The sequence below is a fragment of the Acinonyx jubatus genome, chromosome X (genome assembly GCF_027475565.1).
Source record: "Acinonyx jubatus isolate Ajub_Pintada_27869175 chromosome X, VMU_Ajub_asm_v1.0, whole genome shotgun sequence".
NCBI lineage: Eukaryota > Metazoa > Chordata > Mammalia > Carnivora > Felidae > Acinonyx > Acinonyx jubatus.
The window spans coordinates 35845404-35863389 of NC_069389.1; the positions used below are offsets into that span (position 1 = coordinate 35845404).

The window sequence follows — 17986 nt, forward strand, 5'->3', positions numbered from 1 at the left end:
GCAACATTAGGTTTAACATTTAAAGTTAAGTCTTTAGTTCTCTTCTATGGAGACATGAATTGATTTTATGGCTCATATATGGCCAACAGTTGATCCCAGGTTACCACCCATAAGGAGTGAAAACATATTTGATCAAGTCCCTAAGACGCAGATAGCTTTAAGACGTATCTGCTTTGCAAACTTAGAAAGTGTATAGGGGCAAGTGTCTGAGTCATTCTACACAAAAATATAAGGGTTTAAGGAAAAGCACTATGACCCCAGAGATAATCTTTCACAAAACGGCCCCTAGTTCAGAACCTGGCTCTGGTTTTGAAGTACAGATTCCTAACAAGACTGCGGCTACCCCTTGTTGACAACCTTTCCCTCTACGGGCAAAAGCCAAACCACAAGTATTCTGCTACCATTAACTTGTTAAGGCAGCAAATGCATAAACCGGAGTAAAATTAAAATATAAAATATAAAACCGTCTCAGTAGGTTTTGATGACACGCTGGTGCTATCACAGTTGTAGCTTTAGGGACATAGGTTATTTTCTGGGCCATAGCTTCATTTAAAAACATTTTTAAAAAAATGTTTATTTTGGAGAGAATGTGTGTATGAGTAGGGTAGGGGCAGAGAGAGAGGGAAACACAGAATCTGGAACAGGCTCCAGGCTCCGAGCTGTTAGCACAGAGCCTGATGTGGTGCTCAAACTCATGAACCGTGAGGTCATGACCTGAGCCGAAGTTGGACGCTTAACCGACCGAGGCACTGAGGTGCCCCTCCATAGCTTCATGTCCGTGAGAAAGAAGTTCTATGGTTTTTCCTCAGGTTTGACTGCCTTATTGATTTTTCTAAACCTTAAAAAAAAAAAAAGATTTAAATCCTAGGACTACATATAAGATAGACCAGCTTCAGGATTCCCAGGGTCACCTCTTCCAGGATGGAACAGTGGAAGGAGGCGGGGCTGGCTGTAAGAAAACCGAAGCCCCAACCAACACTGTCCAAAGCTGAAACCTCACTCTCACTCGAGCTACACCTTGGTTCTTCATCTGCAAAGGAGGACACAGATACCTCTGTCTCGGGGTTCCAAGGATTAAGGAAAGAGTACTCATGCTTGCAAAATACACAGCACTGTAGGAACACACCTTTTCTTCTCATTTTAAAAGAAGCAGGTTGCTAGTTTGCTTCTAGGGTAATCTTAACTGTGGCCCTCTAGGTTTGAAGCTGGACTACAACGTCTTCACATATTAGACATGTGTTCAATTGGGCCTAAGCTGTCTAAAATAATTTGAGAGGGGCGCCTGGGTGGTTGAGCTGGTTAAGTGTCCGACTTTGGCTCAGGTCATGATCTTGAGGTTCATGTCTGGCTCCGTGCTGACAGCTCAGAGCCTGGAGCCTGCTTTGGATTCTGTGTCTCCTTCTCTCTACCTCCCGTGTTCATGCTCTTTCTCTCAAAAATAAAGAAACCTTAAAAAATTTTTGAAAAAATAAATAAGCTAAGAGAGCACGAAATAATAGACCCAAATGCAATAAGCCGAACACCAGTGTTAGGTGGTCTATGGTCCACAAGTCAGCAGTGGCAGGTGTGAGCCACATGGCATTTCTGCTGTTGGGGAGTTTTTAATGTAGACCGAGGCACTCATTTCATCCTCACCAGCTTCTTATTTGTATTCTTAGCTCCCAAGACGATGCTTGGAAGACAAGAAGTGCTTCATACAAACTGGAAGCATCCAGCTGTCCGTGAGATCTAATAGTGGGGGATCACACAGGCTGGGCAGGAAAGGGTGAGGAGAAAGGCATTCTAAGGTCAGAGCCTCCTGGAGCCGGTTGTCCTGAAGGCAGGGTGCCAGCGTTGCCCATCCCGGGGAGAGAGTGGGCCAAAGGCAGGGAAGCCCAAGGGAGGAGCCCTGGGGGTGCGGAGCCCGTGGGCCTCTGCGGCTGTGCCACTGAGTGCAAAGTCCGCGTGGGAGCAGGACCAGGCTCCAGTCCAGGTCAGCCCCGGGTGGTCCAGGGTAGGTGAGCCGGGACCAGCATGGTTGACCAGACCAACCGAGAGGAGCGGGGCCTGGCCGATCGATACCCGTTCCCAGCCTCGGGGCTGGGTGGCCCTGAGAGACCCCTGTTCTGAGGTGGGGACACAGGAATGCATGAGCTCATCCAGCAGTCAGGGGAGCAGGGAGAGAGCACCCTGCCTGGGGCGTGGGGCGCTCTGGTGCCCATGCCACTTGTACAAATGGCTGCTGCGGATGTCCTGATGAGGCCGTGAGGGCTCCCACTCAGCGTGTGACCTGGCGAGGGCACAGGGAGAGTTGGGCGCCAGGGGCAGAGTGGCATGGCAGCCGCTGAGGCAGAAAGCCCTTGAAAGTGGACTTAGGTCAGGGAGAGGGGTCTGAAGAGCCCTGCAGTCAGCATACTGCTAGAGACCTTACTACCAGCAGAAAATGACATTCAGGCGAAGACCAGTGTGGGACCCAAGGACGGGATGCCGAAGACCACACGACCAGGATGGAGACTGCCTCTAGCCACCCCCCACCAGAAGACTTTGCCAAGCCCTGGTAAGGAGGGCTTTGTAGGTAAGGAGAGATCAAGCTGTGTTCCACATGACATGTTTAGTTCTCTACAGGTCCGAGCTCACTGTCAAGTGTACCGTACAGTGTTCACCGTGCTGCTTTCCTCCCCAGCCCCTTAAGCAGATTCTGAGTTCAAGAACCCCATCAGCTTCTGTGAAATGGAAACGGGTGTAGCCACTGGCCACGATGTTATGGTCTTGGGTCACATAGATGCTGCTGCCAGCTGCTGTCCTCCCTTTGGGCATGGCTAGGGGACCAAGTTTCATATGGTGGCCCTTGAACAGGGGCCATCCCTGCCTGGGATAGCCAGGTAAGCCTGGTGAAGTGGAGCCTGCCTGAGGGGAGCTGGTCTACCGTGTTGGCAGGTGGTATATGGATTGCTAAATATAAGTGATAGGGATTTGGCACACAGATCAGCCTTAGAAACGGAAGGCCCAGGACTCACATGGGGACCCACAGGCTTCTCCTGGAACTTGCCCCAATGTCTCCAACACCCTTCCTACTGGACTTGAAGTCCTGCTTCTGCTTGCTTTGTCCTCAGAGATGAAAAAAATAGCTTGTCAGCGTGTGTGTGTGTGTGTGTGAGAGAGAGAGAAGCTTAGGGCTTCTCTACAGATTATCCAGTCATTCCTGTGTCTGGCTCCAAGTCCCTCCAAGCTCTCCATATCCCTCCTAGTTCTAGCCCGGGGTTGGGCATCATCTTCAGTAAAGAGACGGTGGAGGCTGAGAGCCACCATGGGTCTCCCTCCCTGCCCCATCTGGCACTCCCTGGGCTCACTCCTGCTTGCTTTCCTAAAGCCAGTGCTGTGTTTCAGACCCCGACCCAGGCCCCAGGATCAGAGTTCATTGATGGTGATGAACAGAAGACGCTGGGAGAGGCTCTGACAGTCCTGTGTGAGCTGTACCGGGAGAGAAAAGGGGGCTGTTGTGATCACAAAGTGCCCAAGTCTCATCCTGAGGTCAGATTATTGTAGGATTTCTGGCAGCACAGACCCATTCGGGTACTTTCATTGAGCTTCTGAGTATAATGAATCTCGTAAGAGTATACTGTTGCTTCTTAAATACACGGTGTGTGCACCGAGCTCAATGATCAGTTTGCATTCTAGACTGTCAACCCATGATGCCTGCATTACGATACTTTCCTGTAGTTATTATGTGACCCACGCTGTTCTGATGGCGCTTTTGATTTCAGAACCTGAGCTTAGCATGCAGGCAGGTGGATGGGGGCAGCGTGTGGCTGGGTGTTACCTGAGGCTCCACGTCCAGTATTGCAATCAGGCCCTGCTCATGGATCTTCCGGATGGTCTCCAGTTTTGTCCCATACATCGCATCCTCATGGCTGCCATACTCCAAGTACTCGTTATTAGAGATGTCTTGCATCATTTGGTCATGAGATACAAAGTAATAATTCTTTCCATTTTCTTCATCTTTCTTTGGAGGTCTGGTTGTATCTGCAAAGAAAGTCACATATCAAGAGAGGCTCAAAAGGCTGAGCTCATGATCTGATGCTCCCAATGGACCTACCCAAGCCCAAAATCTTGAGAGCTGTGGATTTTTCCAGTATAGGTCTCATGCTACGTTCCCACCCCCAGTAGCTTTGTAGAACTAAATTCTCAGCACCATGTTTATCTGCGTGACATCAGACCACAAAAACTGGTTAGTTGTTTGGTCTGGTGAATCCTTCAGTGTTTAGATGAGATTTATTTTATCTCTTCATGGGTCTCTACAGGACAAAGACACTGACCCAAGATTAACATAACTTACTGTATGCCTTAATGCAGTTACTTCTTAAGCAGAAGGAAAAAAGAAGAGTTAAAAAAAAAATGGAAAACCACATATGGTTATTTAAATTTAAATAAATTAAAATTAAAATGTCAGTTCCTCAGTCTCACATTTCAGGGGTTCAGTAGCCACATGTGGCTCATGGTTACTATAATGGACACTACAGATATTGAAAACTGTCACTATCAGAGAAAATTTCCATTGGATAGTGCTGGTCTACGGCAGCTTGCAAAAGAGAATGTTAGAATACAGCAAAAGGTGTACTACATTGAGAATCCAATGACCTTGGCCAGATGTGGCCATAATAAAGACCTACACCATGAGTTGGCAAACTATGGCCTATGAGTCAAATATAGCCTGCTTTTATAAATAAAGTTTTATTGGAAAACATCCATGCCCATTTGTTTACATATTGTCTATGGCTACTTTCATGTGATAATGGCAGAGATGAGTAGTTGTGACAGAGACCATGTGGCCATCCATGCCTCAAATATTTACTATCTAGTCCTTTATAGAAAAGGTTTGCTGACCCGTGGCCCAAGAGAACATGTACTAAAATATTGGCCGGTAAGTCCTAGTTCTGTGGGAGACTGACAGGACCAGTGTTCTGCAAAACACAATTTAGAAAATGTCTTTCTAGACATGCCAGGAACACTGGTTTAAATCTTCCTTCCTCCCACTTTTTTCCTTTCTTCTCTCCTTCTCTTTTTTTCTTTCCTTCCTCCCTCCCTCCCTCTCCCCTTCCCCTCCCCTTTCTTTCAGTTTCCATCATTGGACAAGGACAAACTTTATGCTCCCCTTTGCTGTGTGCATGGGTCCAAACCCATGGGGAACTTCCCCTCTCTCCTACCCCAACTGGATGGACTAATAGAACTTCCAAGTGCTCATGAATGTTCCAATGTAGATGTTTTAAAGAACTCTTTCTCCAGGCACATAAAAGCTGAAGAGATGGCATCATGTGTTGATGCTGTACGATGCTTAGTCATCTCGGTAGGCAAACATATGCTATATACGCATCTGGGGTCAAATATTTGAGAGAGGGACCTCATGACTCACATGACTGAGGTTGGCAATGTATGCTTCAAAACCAAGCTAGTTAACTGGCCGTTTAATAACATGGACGTTCAATTGTTATGTGACCAAGAAGAAACTAAATGTTAGTTAAGCTTGCTATACTTCTGATCCAGACATAAGGAGAATTAAACGAATACTTCAAAGCGTTTTACTAGAAAATCCCAGAGGTACCAAATGAAATGGTGTTTGATGAATTTCCTTTTTTGTTTGTGTAAATCAGACAGGGTTCTGGAAGGAGGGTGTGGTCTTATGAAGCCCCACAGCTCTCTGGGGCGTAGAGAAAACCGTAAGTGGTGTTGACCTGGCTTCAGGAAGGCAACAGAAGACCCTACTGGGAAGAGCCAATCTTCCCATTTTCTCTTTTTAGTCTTATAACTCATTCCCCTTTAGTCCTTCCCACCTCGAACAAAACTGTATCTTCCAGAAAGCTTCTGGGATTCAAACTATAAACTCTGGTACAACAGTACTGAAAACAGTGATAGCAGTAACATGACTGCTCTTTATCCAGTATTTGCTAGTGCTTCCTAATCTCAAATATTCTTTACATTCCTGGAATTACTTCATCTTACAGTTGAGGACACAGGGCAAGAAGTTAAGGGTGAGATAGAGAAAATAAAGGGAATAAAAATATTACAGATTTAAAATTCTTTATAAGAACCACCCGATGGTACACTGGCTTTTCAAAGTGATGAAAGTCAATAACTTAGGTACGTTTCAGGAGAATATCGTTCTATCAAAGAACACTGTGCTATCAGATCTATTTTTCCGAAGAAGAATTCATCTGAGTCATGTCCCAGCCATACTGCTGGGAAAATCAGGTCACAAATAGAGTGGATGAGCCCAATTTTGTTAAAAAACAACAATGACAAGCAAATCACATGCTGCCTACGTTTGCCCTGAGAGAAGCTTGCGGGAGTCTACAATAGAATGTTTACGGTGCCACTACTGGGCAAATGTGGTCAGGATTACTGTTAATTCATTTTCTTCTTTGTTCTGCTTTGGATCTTCCAGATTTCCCCTAACGAGTAGTTACAGCTTATATAATAGAAAAAAAATACATTAACTACAACATTTAAAAAGTACTAGGACTAGTATACTTAAAAGAGAGTGAGACATAGCTTACGTGGAATAGGGTATGCAAACCGGTCTGGGTGCTTTGTGATGAGAGTGTTTTTTATGTGTCTTCTCCCAACACCGTGCGCACCTATGTCATTTTAAAAGAAGGTGAAATTGACAATTGTTAGTAACATTTGCAAAATGTGTTCAAGATGACATTAACAAAGTTACTTATACAGTCAAACTTACCTAATAAGACTAGTGTTTTCCTTTTGAATGCCGGCAGTTTTACTACTTCTTCATATGTAACGAGATCTAATTGATCGAACACTACAATACAAAGATTTAGAAGAAAGGTAAATCTACAGGAGTATTTCACATACATCAATTATGATTTTACTGGCAGAACTAAAGTTATAGTAAAACTGTGTCTTAAAAAAATAGAAGTCCAACTTATGGTCTGAGCTTTCATGTAATTTTAGTCCTATAACCTTTTGGGAGAAAATTTCATTTTTAAGCCCATGAAAATGCACTTTAGAACCAGGGGCATCCAAAGATACGCTGAGCACATGCATAAAAGTCCAATTCTAAGAGATACTGCATATCTTGTCATGCAGTATCCAACAAGTCATACAAATTCATTCAAAACCACATGCTGTTCATATTTTTGCAATTCTAAGAAATTAGCATTACTAAAAAGAAAATGTCTGCAGACATTGACCAACATGAATATAGCATGAATGCAACTAAAGTTAACCAAGAAGGAGGCCACTAGATTATTTCTAGGGATGGATGAGAGATGCATGGACAGCTGGTCTTTTAACTTCATGGTTCTTTCTTTCAGCGGAGGTGCTGAAGGTAGCATGCTAGATTCTTTCAAAGTCAAGTTCTGAAACTATGATTTCACAAGCTTTTGAAATGAGCATCTCACAAGTTGTACTGTAACCCAGCTCTCCATTCGATGGAGAGTCTTGGGTATATAAGTAGGGAAACATGCTTCCCTGGGTCCCAAACTTTGTCAGCCCATGTGTGGTCAGTCAGGATGGACGAGATGCAAAGAAGCGTGAAGCAGAGTCTGAGCTGGGAAACCTTTGCAAAAGGGGAGTTCTCGAATCATTACAGACTGAGAATAAATACTTAAAAAAACTATTTTTTGGAAACCTGCCTCTTAACAGAACTGTTACCAAAACTTTCCCAAGAGGACGACTATTCCTGTTGAAGTTCAAGGTAGTCTGGTTCTCACACACATTTGAAAATTCTCACATGAAGGCTAAAATCATGAGTCTGTGTTTCCTATAATGGATTTCTGTATGGTGATATCGCAGTGTTGTCAGGCACACACTGAAATTTCTTTTTAAAATAATATTGAATAAGCTCTAGGTTTCAGAGGGTTTGAAATAAAATCAATAAAATTGATGCCTTGGTTTAATAAAGGGATCTGGGATGCTTCAATCACTAAGAGAAGTTTCTGCTCCCTGAAACAATATGGCCAAATGCTTTTGGCTCTCAGCTCAGTCCTTAACATCTGTGATCTTCCCAGTAGCAAAGAACCTTAAAATGCAAAATAGGATACTCTGGAATGCAACAGATCAGAAACAAATGAACAAAAGTATCATTCCCAAACTACTAAAAAAAAAGAAAGAAAGAAAGAAAGAAAGAAAGAAAGAAAGAAAAGAAATACAATGTGTTAAAATAAGGGTTAGTGCATGTTAATGGGTATCTGTGCATTTGTTTGCTTTTGATAGCTTGATTCCATAAAGGTTGACTCAAAAGTCTTTAATTCAGCTAAACACCAAGAAGTGCTTTCTGTGTCTAGAATGGCAGACTCCCCAAATGAAAACAAACACGAGGTTCTGTGCGTGCTGGAGCTGGCTAGTCATGCTTCAGTGGTGACGGAGTGTCAGAGTTGCAAAAATAAAAGCAGGAGTGCTTACGGCATTGCTTTTTATACCCACTGCCCTCGGAGTGATGTTTCCATCAAGAAAAAGGATGCTTATGAAAGAGGTACATCAACAAGCGGATATATATTTTAATACCGAAAAATAATCAAGCATCTCATGAAAGGGCAAGATGATGATGGCACAGGCTTTCTAAATGGTATCCGCATCCCTTTCCTTCCACAGAGCCCTAACTGCAATCCTACCCACTTAAGACTGGTCAATTTTTAAGAAACACGTAAGAATGAGTTAGATATGAACAATCGACAGCACAAACAAATGAACAGGTATGTTACATGTCAATATCTTAACCATACGTGAGTTACTCTGGTCGAAATGAAATCACCACATGGTCATAGGATTGAGAAACAATAAAAGAGAATATTTAAAAATAAGACATACAAAGAATATAAGGAGAACAGTTAAAGAATGAACTTTTAAAAAGTTTTATGTTGTTTGCAGATTAAAAAAAAAGGGACTTAATGAAAGGAAACCGTCAAAAACAAAGAGGCATAGTCACTCAACAGGTTACTTACATGCACAGAGGCCATTGGGAGTAAGACAGCATGAAAAATGTACAGGGGTCATTGAAATATGGCTTTTAATATATTAGTAAAATAAAAGTATAATATGCACAAAAGAAACTTTACCATGCAATATTCTAAACACGAGGCAAATAAATCACATTAAGAAACAAACTCATTTTAATAAAAATTTAACAATATCCTTATATAAAAGCCAGTGGGTTTTATATATGCATGGAAATCTTGTTTAGGAATAGGTACATGTTCTTTGGGGAGTGTACATGTGGAAGCCTTTTGCTCTTCATTTTGTACCTCCCTGTACTGTTTTTGCAATTTCTCATCACAGGTGCCTATTATTTTTATTAAAAAAAACCTCAACAGGGCAGTGAGATGATGGGCCACTTTTTGTTGTCTTAAGAGTTCTCTGTATCCAAGAGAAAATGTCATAGTTTTAAAAACTGTTTAACTACTAATTTGTGGTCTGAGGCAAAATTTAAACACACCTATGAATGGTATTGTAGGAACCCTCTGGGTTCATGTGTACATATGTAAATAGCGTATCTGAGGATATTGAAATACCATTGCTTAGGGCTCTAATAGTTAAAAAACAACAACAGCAGCAATGAATTAATAAGGACTTTTTTCCCCTCACGTTTACATTAGTAACTTGATCTTTAAACTGATTTTGGAAGTCCTAGGGCTGAGGAATCTCAGTGCCTCAAGAGTATACTTCTAGCAGCCTGACAATGCTTTTTGCATCAAATTTATGTGGCTAAAAATCTTTTATGCATTGCAGAAAATGTTATTTGCTGTAAATACTACACACACTATAATCAAATCTATTCCCAAGGCTTCAGAAATACTGTCTGGCATAGTTTGCTCCTATTATCCTGATTTCCTGGTAAGCTACTCAATATTCATGCCTCTTTTATGTGTTTAGGTAAGTATTTCCAGTTGAATCTTTTCCATAAATAAGCCTTTAGCATCGATTCCTGGCCTCATTTGGAAAAACTACAAGCATATTCATATATGGCAAAAACCTCCAATTAGAAAAGACCTTGCAGGCTGGTAGCACTGGGCTGGGCACCTAATTCATCTCGGTGCGTGGGCCTGGGCCAGGGCCAGGGCCAGGGCCAGGTACAAGAATGGAGCAAAGGGATGATGGGTCCTAGAGATTAATTCTAGTATCATCGTTCCATCGGTTCTAGATACTGACAAAGTTCCCATCTTTCTTTTGATCACACATATAAACAAATTCAGAATTTGATGAGAACGTCTGGCCTGCCATCAACATATGCAGAATTCTCAAAGATTTGAAGCTGGAAACAAGACATATGGCCCTTATTTGAATTCGCTGAGGACTATGGGAAGACTCCCCACCCCAACCCAGCTGTATTTTACAATCAACTTCTGAAAAAGCCAGAAAAATCCTTCAGAAATATAGTTTGATTTGTGGCTCATGACCCCATTTGGCTAGCTCTTGGCATTAAAGAATACGTTTCAAAGTTGTCAAAGCATCTGCCATACTGGCTGAGTGCAATGGTATTTCTTTCTCTTTTTCACATCAATTCCTTATATAGGCGATGTTGCATATTAGGATGGCCTTTCATCATGGCTAAAAGCAGAATAGTTGATAAAATACTTGACTTCCCTTTCCTGACAATTTCATCTCTTGCCAAGTAAAGGTAACCACTAAGTAAATGGTTCTTCTGGACTTTGTAATGGAGAAAATGGAAGGGTTGCTCGGTGAAGGGGAAGAAACCTGAAGAGGTGGTGGCAGAAAGGCCTTGCTAGACAGCACGCTTCAGAAAGTCCAAGAAAAAAGCTGCACATCTTCTCCAGAGCAGAAAAACCCAGAGGGGAGCTCATGAGGGGTGATTTGGGGCAGGGGGTGGGGATCCCAGCAATAACATTTTGACTAGACAATCACAAACACACCTAAACACAAGTTCTACCAGAAAACCTGAGCAGCTCTACAAGGACCTCATAAGAAATTCAGACTTTCCATCAAAGGGTATGAAAAGACAGTCCCAAACTCAGTGACAAATACTGACATGTAGAAGGGATCATGAACATGACAAGGAAGCTCTGAGGCTCAGAAGACCACTGCTTGGGAAAATGCTGAAGGGAACAAAAGAGTGGGGGAAGTTCTCAATTTCCCTTAGTTCTAAATCTATAAGAACTTAGGTCTGTGGTTTTGCACAGGAGGTTGTAATGTCCAAAGATGACAGAAAAAGCCATTGTATTCCATCCCTATGAGGCTCTTGCCTTCTCTTGTCAGGCCCAATGAGGAAAGAAATGTAGAGCCCCTGAATTTCAGGTTTAGAAAGGATATCCTTCACTGACTAACCCAATTCCCTCATTTCGAGCCCCGCCCCCCCACCCCAGGAGCCAAGGGATTTGCCCACCATGCAGGTGTGCTAAGTCAGGTTGCCTGTTAGCTTACAAGTGCATTTGCGGGACCACCGAGGACCACCTGCAATGAAATCAGACAGAGCGGGGACAGTGGAAGATCAGTCATACCTGTGGTTGAAGAATGGAAAAAGTGAACTGCAGAAGGGGCACCTGGGTGGCTTAGTCAGTTACATGTCCGACTCTTTTGACTTCGACTCTGGTCATGATCTCATGGATTGTGGGTTTGAGCCCTGTGTTAGGCGCTGCACTGACAGCGTGGAGCCTGCTTGGGATTCTTTCTCTCCGCCCCTCCCCTGCTCGTGCTCTCTCACAGAATAAATAAACTTAAAAACAAACAAAAAAACCACTGGCCACCAGACTGGGTGCCGATTTCTCTGACAAAATTCTTAAGTGAACGATTCAACAGATTCTTCGTCAGAATTTAGACATTCTAGTTTTTCAATCCAGGGGCTTGTTATCTTCCCTCAGCTGAATTAAAGAATGTTGGCATATTGAATACTCATGTCTATATGCCCTCCATTAGTACAGTATAAAGCTTGTGATGAATTAACAGCCTTAATCAGCCATTTCTTTGCTTTTCTAGGTTCAAATTATAATGCCATCTAGATCTATACATCATTTAAAATTATTATAAAAACGACAAGGTTTTGTATATATGTGTATGTATACACACACACACACACACACACACACACACACACACACACACACACACAAAATGTCAACACATCTTGTGAGCCTGTTAGAAGCTGATGGAAATAGGGGCACCTGGGAGGCTCAGTTGGCTAGGCATCCAACTCCTGGTTTTGGCTGAGATCATGATCTCATGGTCGGTGACTTCAAGCCCCACGGTGGGCTCAGCACTGCTGGTGTAGAGCCTGCTTGGGATTTTCTCTCTCTCTCTCTCTCTCTCTCTCCCCCCCCCCCCCGCCCCTCCCTGCTCTCTCTCTCAAAAGAAATAAACTTAAAAAAAAACCTCAAAAAAAGCTGATGGAAGTAAAGAGGACTTGGCAGTAACCACTGATATTTTAAATGACATTCTGCTGATACTACAGTGAACTTCTTCAAATAGTACTACTGCAGAATTGACAATCAACAGTTGCTAAATTGTGTTAGTCTGCTTTAAATATTTCTTCCCTTCATAAAACAAAAAAGCCATTACTGGACTGGTGCTCCAGCATGGTAAATAATCAGAAATGATATATTTTATTAGACTTAAAAATGGAGGACAATTGTGGCCAACGTGAAAGGAATGAGTTCCCATTTAATGGAACCATTTGAAATGTACCCATGTGGCCACTCACATTCCTTACATGTTAGGCAGTGTTTCAAAATGCTTACTTTTACTTGCTGATTAAGAAATGAACAATTCAGCGTTTGCAAATAATTTTTCCTGGTGGATGCTAACAACACGTTATAACATTTTACAGACAGAAATGCATTTCCTATTTGGCTGAAACCTTATACTGTCCAACTGGGTATGCAAGATTGCGTTTGATTTTTTTTTTTTTTTTGGGCCACATGTATGATTTTTGGAGTTATTTCTGAAACCTTGGGAACTAATCTAATGCCAACATCGGGGCTTGCAATGCCTCAGAACAAGTTCCTTATAAAAGGAGTCCTATTAAGAAGGTACTGAAAGTAAGTAAATCTCACTCTTGTATATCATCATGCATTTTCTTTAGCTTAACTTACATTCTGTGAAGCTTCTGGGAATTCTACGGCAATGACAGATCATGTTTTTTTGGTATTCATTTCAGTTTTTAGCAAACAAGGGAATGTTTTGACTTAGGCCGAACACAAGTTTTCATAGAGACAAACAGGACGAAGGGAAGGCCAAGATAATGCTCTTGGCCTTTTACGAGCCAGGGAGTAACTGTGGGGGAAGAAGACTAGTCACAGAGACTGACCAAACCGAGTTAGTATCCAACAGCATTTGTGCTCTTTCCAACCAATCACCCGGCCATCCGTGGCACAGCTCTGGTAAGGGCACATTTTTGCCACAGGGCCACGTCCAAAGGCCAGAGAGGAGCCAGGAGGGAGGATATTTGCTCAAGATCTATCTCAGCAAGGAGGCAAGAATCCTGGTGACTTGGCAAACACTCGGGCTCTCATTTCTCAGGGGAGGACTTAATGTACTGGCTTCTCTTAGTTTCCGAGGATACTATTACCAAATAGCATTTTCTTCCTGTAAAGTAGAGCTCTGTAAAATATCTGGCAAATAACCAACAGACTAATTGCAGGTAGAGCTTTCTTAATGTTGTGCAAGCTGATGGAGATCTCATCTGGTGGAATTTTGGGGCAGAGAACTCTGAAGACTGAAGTGAGATCTAACCAGCCTCCGTAACAGTCGCACGTTTCCCTACCTGCATTGTGCTTTGCCAAGTATTTATCTTTGTACTGCTTCTTTTTCTTGCCGAACCAGGTACAGCTGGCCTGCTGCTCCTGTTTGGTTTTCTCCATGGCGATGCAAGCGACTCGCCTAGTGCACAGAGACGGAAAACAAACAAACAAATAACTACTGTAAAGTTTCATGTTGATAAAAGAAAAATCATCCATTTGAAGACTTTATACAAACCTGCATGAACATACCGCTCACAAACTTAAAAAATTTTTCTTTAATGTCTATTTATTTTTGAGAGAAAAAGAAAACAGGATCTGAAGAAGGCTAGACACTGACAGCCTGATGTGGGGCTCGAACTCATGAACTGTGAGATCATGACCTGAGCCAAAGTTAGATGCTTAACCAACTAAGTCACTCAGGTGCCCCATTGCTCATAAACTTTTCAAGATAAAGGTTGCTTTTTGGCTTTCGCAATTTCATAGAGAGGTTTTAAAAACACAGGCTTGGGGTACCTGGGCGGCTCAGTTGGGTTGGGTGTCCAGCTCTTGGTTTTGGCTCAGGTCACGATCTCACCGATTGCGCGATCAAGCTCCGCATCAGTCTCCTCACTGAGTGTAGAGCCTGCCTGGGATTCTCTCCCTCCCTCTCTCTCTCCCCCTTCCCTGCTGATGTGCTCGCTCGCTCTCACTCTCTCTCTCTCAAAAAAAAAAAAAAATAAAAACAGAGGTTTCTAATAAAATGACATCACATTCCTTGAGCATATACTGATAACGCAGATGAGCAACCTAAACTAACATGGCTGTGACATCCGGTGGAATGAGCATGGAATTTTGAGCTGAGGCAGGTCTGGTTGGAATCTTGGCTCTATCACTCATTACCTTTTATCAATTTAGGGTCAGGTGCTTTTCTGGAAAATTTGCATGTATCAACTCATTTAACCTTTCTAACAACGCACGAAATTGTGCCACCCCTTTACAGATGAGGGGATCAAAGGGCTGAGAGGTTAATTTGCCCCAGATCACACAGCTTAGTAAGTGGGAGAGTGAGTTCAGTCTGGTACCAGAGCCTAGGCTCTTGAGCAGTACATTTTATTGGCAAGTTTCTTAGCCTCTTAGGATAGCTGTTGTAAAGGATAAGAACAAAAAATGTAAGTAATGCCCCAGCACAGTGGTACACACAGTAGATGCTTAATAAATGGTACTATTACTACATGGTGATTCTAGGCTAAGAAAATAATACTAATGAAATCCACAGAATTACATTCAGAGGGCACCTGGGTGGCCCAGTCGGTTAAGCACTCAACTCTTGATTTTGGCTCAGGTCATGATCTCACGGTTTATGGGATTGAGCCCTGTGTTGGGCTCCATGCTGACAGCAGGGAGCCTGATTGGAATTCTCTCTCTGCCCCTCCCCTGCTCATGCATGGTCTCTCTCAAAAGAAAACAAGAATTACAATCAGAAAATTTTAATTTTGTTCTTTGTGATTATAGTGTTCAGCACAAATGTTGTTAAAAAGTTGCTCTCTTAGGTTTAGTCTAAGCAAATATTTGCCCTTCAGGATACTGCCACAGATGGTTTTGCTTAACAATTTTGCTTCTTTCACAGGGGTCCCCTGAGTGAGCCCACATAAGAAGAATCCAGGGGTGCCTGGTTGGCTCAGTCGGTGGAGTGTCTGACTCTTGATCTCAGGGTTGTGAATTCGAGCCCTGCGTTGGATGTAGAGATTTACTTAAAATCTTAAAAAAAAATCACTAAAAAAAAAAAAGAATCCAAAATCACCATCAGAATAAGTGATTTTCCAATGAGGTTGTACTGATTTACACTCCTACCAGCGGTGTGTGAGAGCTCCTATTGTTCTACATCCTTGTGAACACTTGGTATTATCAGTATTTAACTTTAGCCACCACAGTAGGCAAGTAATGCAATAACGCTGTGCTTTGAGTTTGCATTTCACTGATTATTGAGATTGAGCACTTTTTCATGTTTATTGGGTACTGGATTTCCTCTTCTGTAACGTGTATAAGTCTTTTGACCATTTTTCTTTCCAGTTGTCTTTTTCTCATTGATTTGTAGGAATTTCTTATATGGTCTCGATATTATACCTCTGTTAGTTATATGTGTTGCAGACACCTTCGTCCATTTTGTGGCTTGCCTGTTCACTCTTCCTATGAGATCTTATAACGTAGATTTACTTTAGTCAAATTTAGCCATCTTTTCCTTTATGGAAAGTATTTTAACCCCTCCTTATCCCTGAAGATATTCTTCAGTATTACTTTGTCAGAGGTTTATAGTTTTCTTTTTCGTATTTTGGCCTTTAATACACTGGAGCTGATTTTTGTGTATGGTATAAAATTAGGAGCCTGATTTCTTTCTTGTCTTTTTCCCTAATGGATATTCAATTGTTCCAGCATGACTTATGGAAAAACTATCCATTCCTCACTAGTGACTATTTATGTATGGGAGTGTTTTGGGGATTCTCTTCCATTGGGTCTATTTGAGCATCTCTATGCCCTTACCTTATTATCTCAATGTTTTATAATAAGTGTTGGTATCAGATGGAGCAAGGCCTCTCTCCTTATTCTTCTAGAAGAATATCTTGGCTATTCCTGATTCTGTGCATTTCCATGAAAACCTTAAGATTAGCTTGCCAATTTCAAAATGGTTGAGATTGCATGTAATCAGTGAATTGATCTGGGAGGAACAGACACCTTTACAACACTGAGTCTTCTAGTCCATGAACAAAGTATATCTCTCCATCTGTTTAAGAATTCTTTAATGTCTCAGGGCACCTGGGTGGTTCAGTCAGTTAAATGTCCGACTCTTGGTTTCAGCTCAGGTCATGATTTCATGGTTCGTGGGTTTGAGCCCTTACATCGGGATCTGTGCTGATGGCACAGAGCCTGCTTGGGATTCTGTCCCTCCTCTCTGCCCCTCACCCGCTTGTGCTCTCTCTCTAAATAAATAAACTTAAAAAAAAAAGAATTCTTTAATGTCTGAATAAATGTTATAATTCATCCTGTGTCTTGAACATCTTTGTTATATTTGCTCCTAGGTTGTTGATAAAAAAAAAAAAAGATGGGGGTGCCTGGGTGGCTCAGTTGGTTAACCATCCAACTTCAGCTAAGGTCATCATCTCACGGCTCATGAGTTCGAGCCCCGTGTCAGGCTCTTGCTGACAGCTCACAGCCTGGAACCTGCTTTGGATTGTGTCTCCCCCTCTCTCTGCCCTTCCCCTGTTCATGCTCTCTCTCTGAAAATAAACAAACATTAAAAAAATTTTGTAACTTAAAAACTTTTCAAATATACACAAGAGTAGAGAATAATGAACCCCAAATACCTACAACCCAGCTTTAACATTTATTAACTCCTGGCTTGTGTTATTTACAACCTACCCACCCTAAGATTATTTTGAAACAAATCCAAGTTTGTATCATTTCCTCTTTAAATATTCTTAAATTCCTTTTAAATCTACAGGTTTAAATCTACTTTTCTGTCCTTCTCTCCTTTTCTGTCTTGCTATTTATTTGTTCCAGAAACTTGTTTGTCCTGTAGTTTCAAAGTCTGGATTTTTTGGATTTTATCCCTGTGGTGTCTTCAGTAAGTCCCTCTCTCTTTCACATTTTCTGCAACTAGGTAATTAGATCTAGAGGTCTGATCAAATTTAACTTCTATTTTTTATCAAGAACACTTCATAATATTAAGGGTGATGCAGGTTATGTTATACACGGCATGTAAAAAAATTATTTTCTCTGTTACTGGTAAATAGAAATAAATTGATTTTGTATATTGATTTTATACCAAACATCTTGCTGACCTCACATATTAATTCTAATGGTTTATCTACAGATTCCTTTGAATTTCTACACACAGAATTGTATCACCTGCAATACTTTTTTCCTTTCTAATACTGTTTGCTGTAGGTTTATTGTAGACGCTCTCATCAGGTTAAGGAAGTTCCCTTCAATTCAGTTTGTGAGAGTTTTAATCTTAAGTGGATATAAAATTTTACCAAACGCTTTTTGTGCATCTACTGATATGACCACGTGGATTTTCTTTAGTCTGTTAATACACTGAATCGGCTTGATTGGTTTTCAAATGTTGAACCAGCTGTGCATCCCCAGTACAGACTCCACTGGGTCGAGATGTATTATCCTTATTATTGTGTTGCTGGATTCAGTTTGCTAATATTGTGCTGAGGACTTTTATATCTATGTTCATGAGGGAGTGTTGCCTGTAGTTTTCTTGAATCACCGTTTGTGGATTTTGGTATCAGGGTAATGCTGGCATCATGAAATGAGTTGGG

General features: G+C 41.8%; 1 protein-coding gene and 1 long non-coding RNA gene across 15 annotated transcripts in view; one reads left to right on the forward strand and one right to left on the reverse strand.

The window, feature by feature from the left end:
• LOC113597536 (uncharacterized) overlaps positions 1 to 10432 on the forward strand; it is a 46975-nt gene extending 36543 nt beyond the window's left edge. For both annotated transcript variants that reach the window (XR_008290091.1, XR_003418312.2), the window contains exons 2-4: positions 1659 to 8467; positions 8587 to 8687; positions 10185 to 10432. This is a non-coding gene — a long non-coding RNA (uncharacterized LOC113597536). The remainder of the gene's footprint in view (positions 1 to 1658; positions 8468 to 8586; positions 8688 to 10184) is intronic.
• The window catches only part of CASK (calcium/calmodulin dependent serine protein kinase), a 354148-nt gene that overhangs the window by 8315 nt on the left and 327847 nt on the right, over positions 1 to 17986 (reverse strand). For 8 of the 13 annotated variants that reach the window (XM_053202254.1, XM_053202252.1, XM_027053929.2 and 5 more), the window contains 4 exons: positions 13706 to 13821; positions 6713 to 6793; positions 6531 to 6611; positions 3800 to 4002 (listed from right to left, as the gene is read on the reverse strand). In XM_053202254.1, the coding sequence (XP_053058229.1) occupies positions 3800 to 4002; positions 6531 to 6611; positions 6713 to 6793; positions 13706 to 13821 (481 nt within the window). The remainder of the gene's footprint in view (positions 1 to 3799; positions 4003 to 6530; positions 6612 to 6712; positions 6794 to 13705; positions 13822 to 17986) is intronic. The other 5 variants (XM_053202250.1, XM_027053936.2, XM_027053933.2 and 2 more) reach the window with 1 other exon arrangement.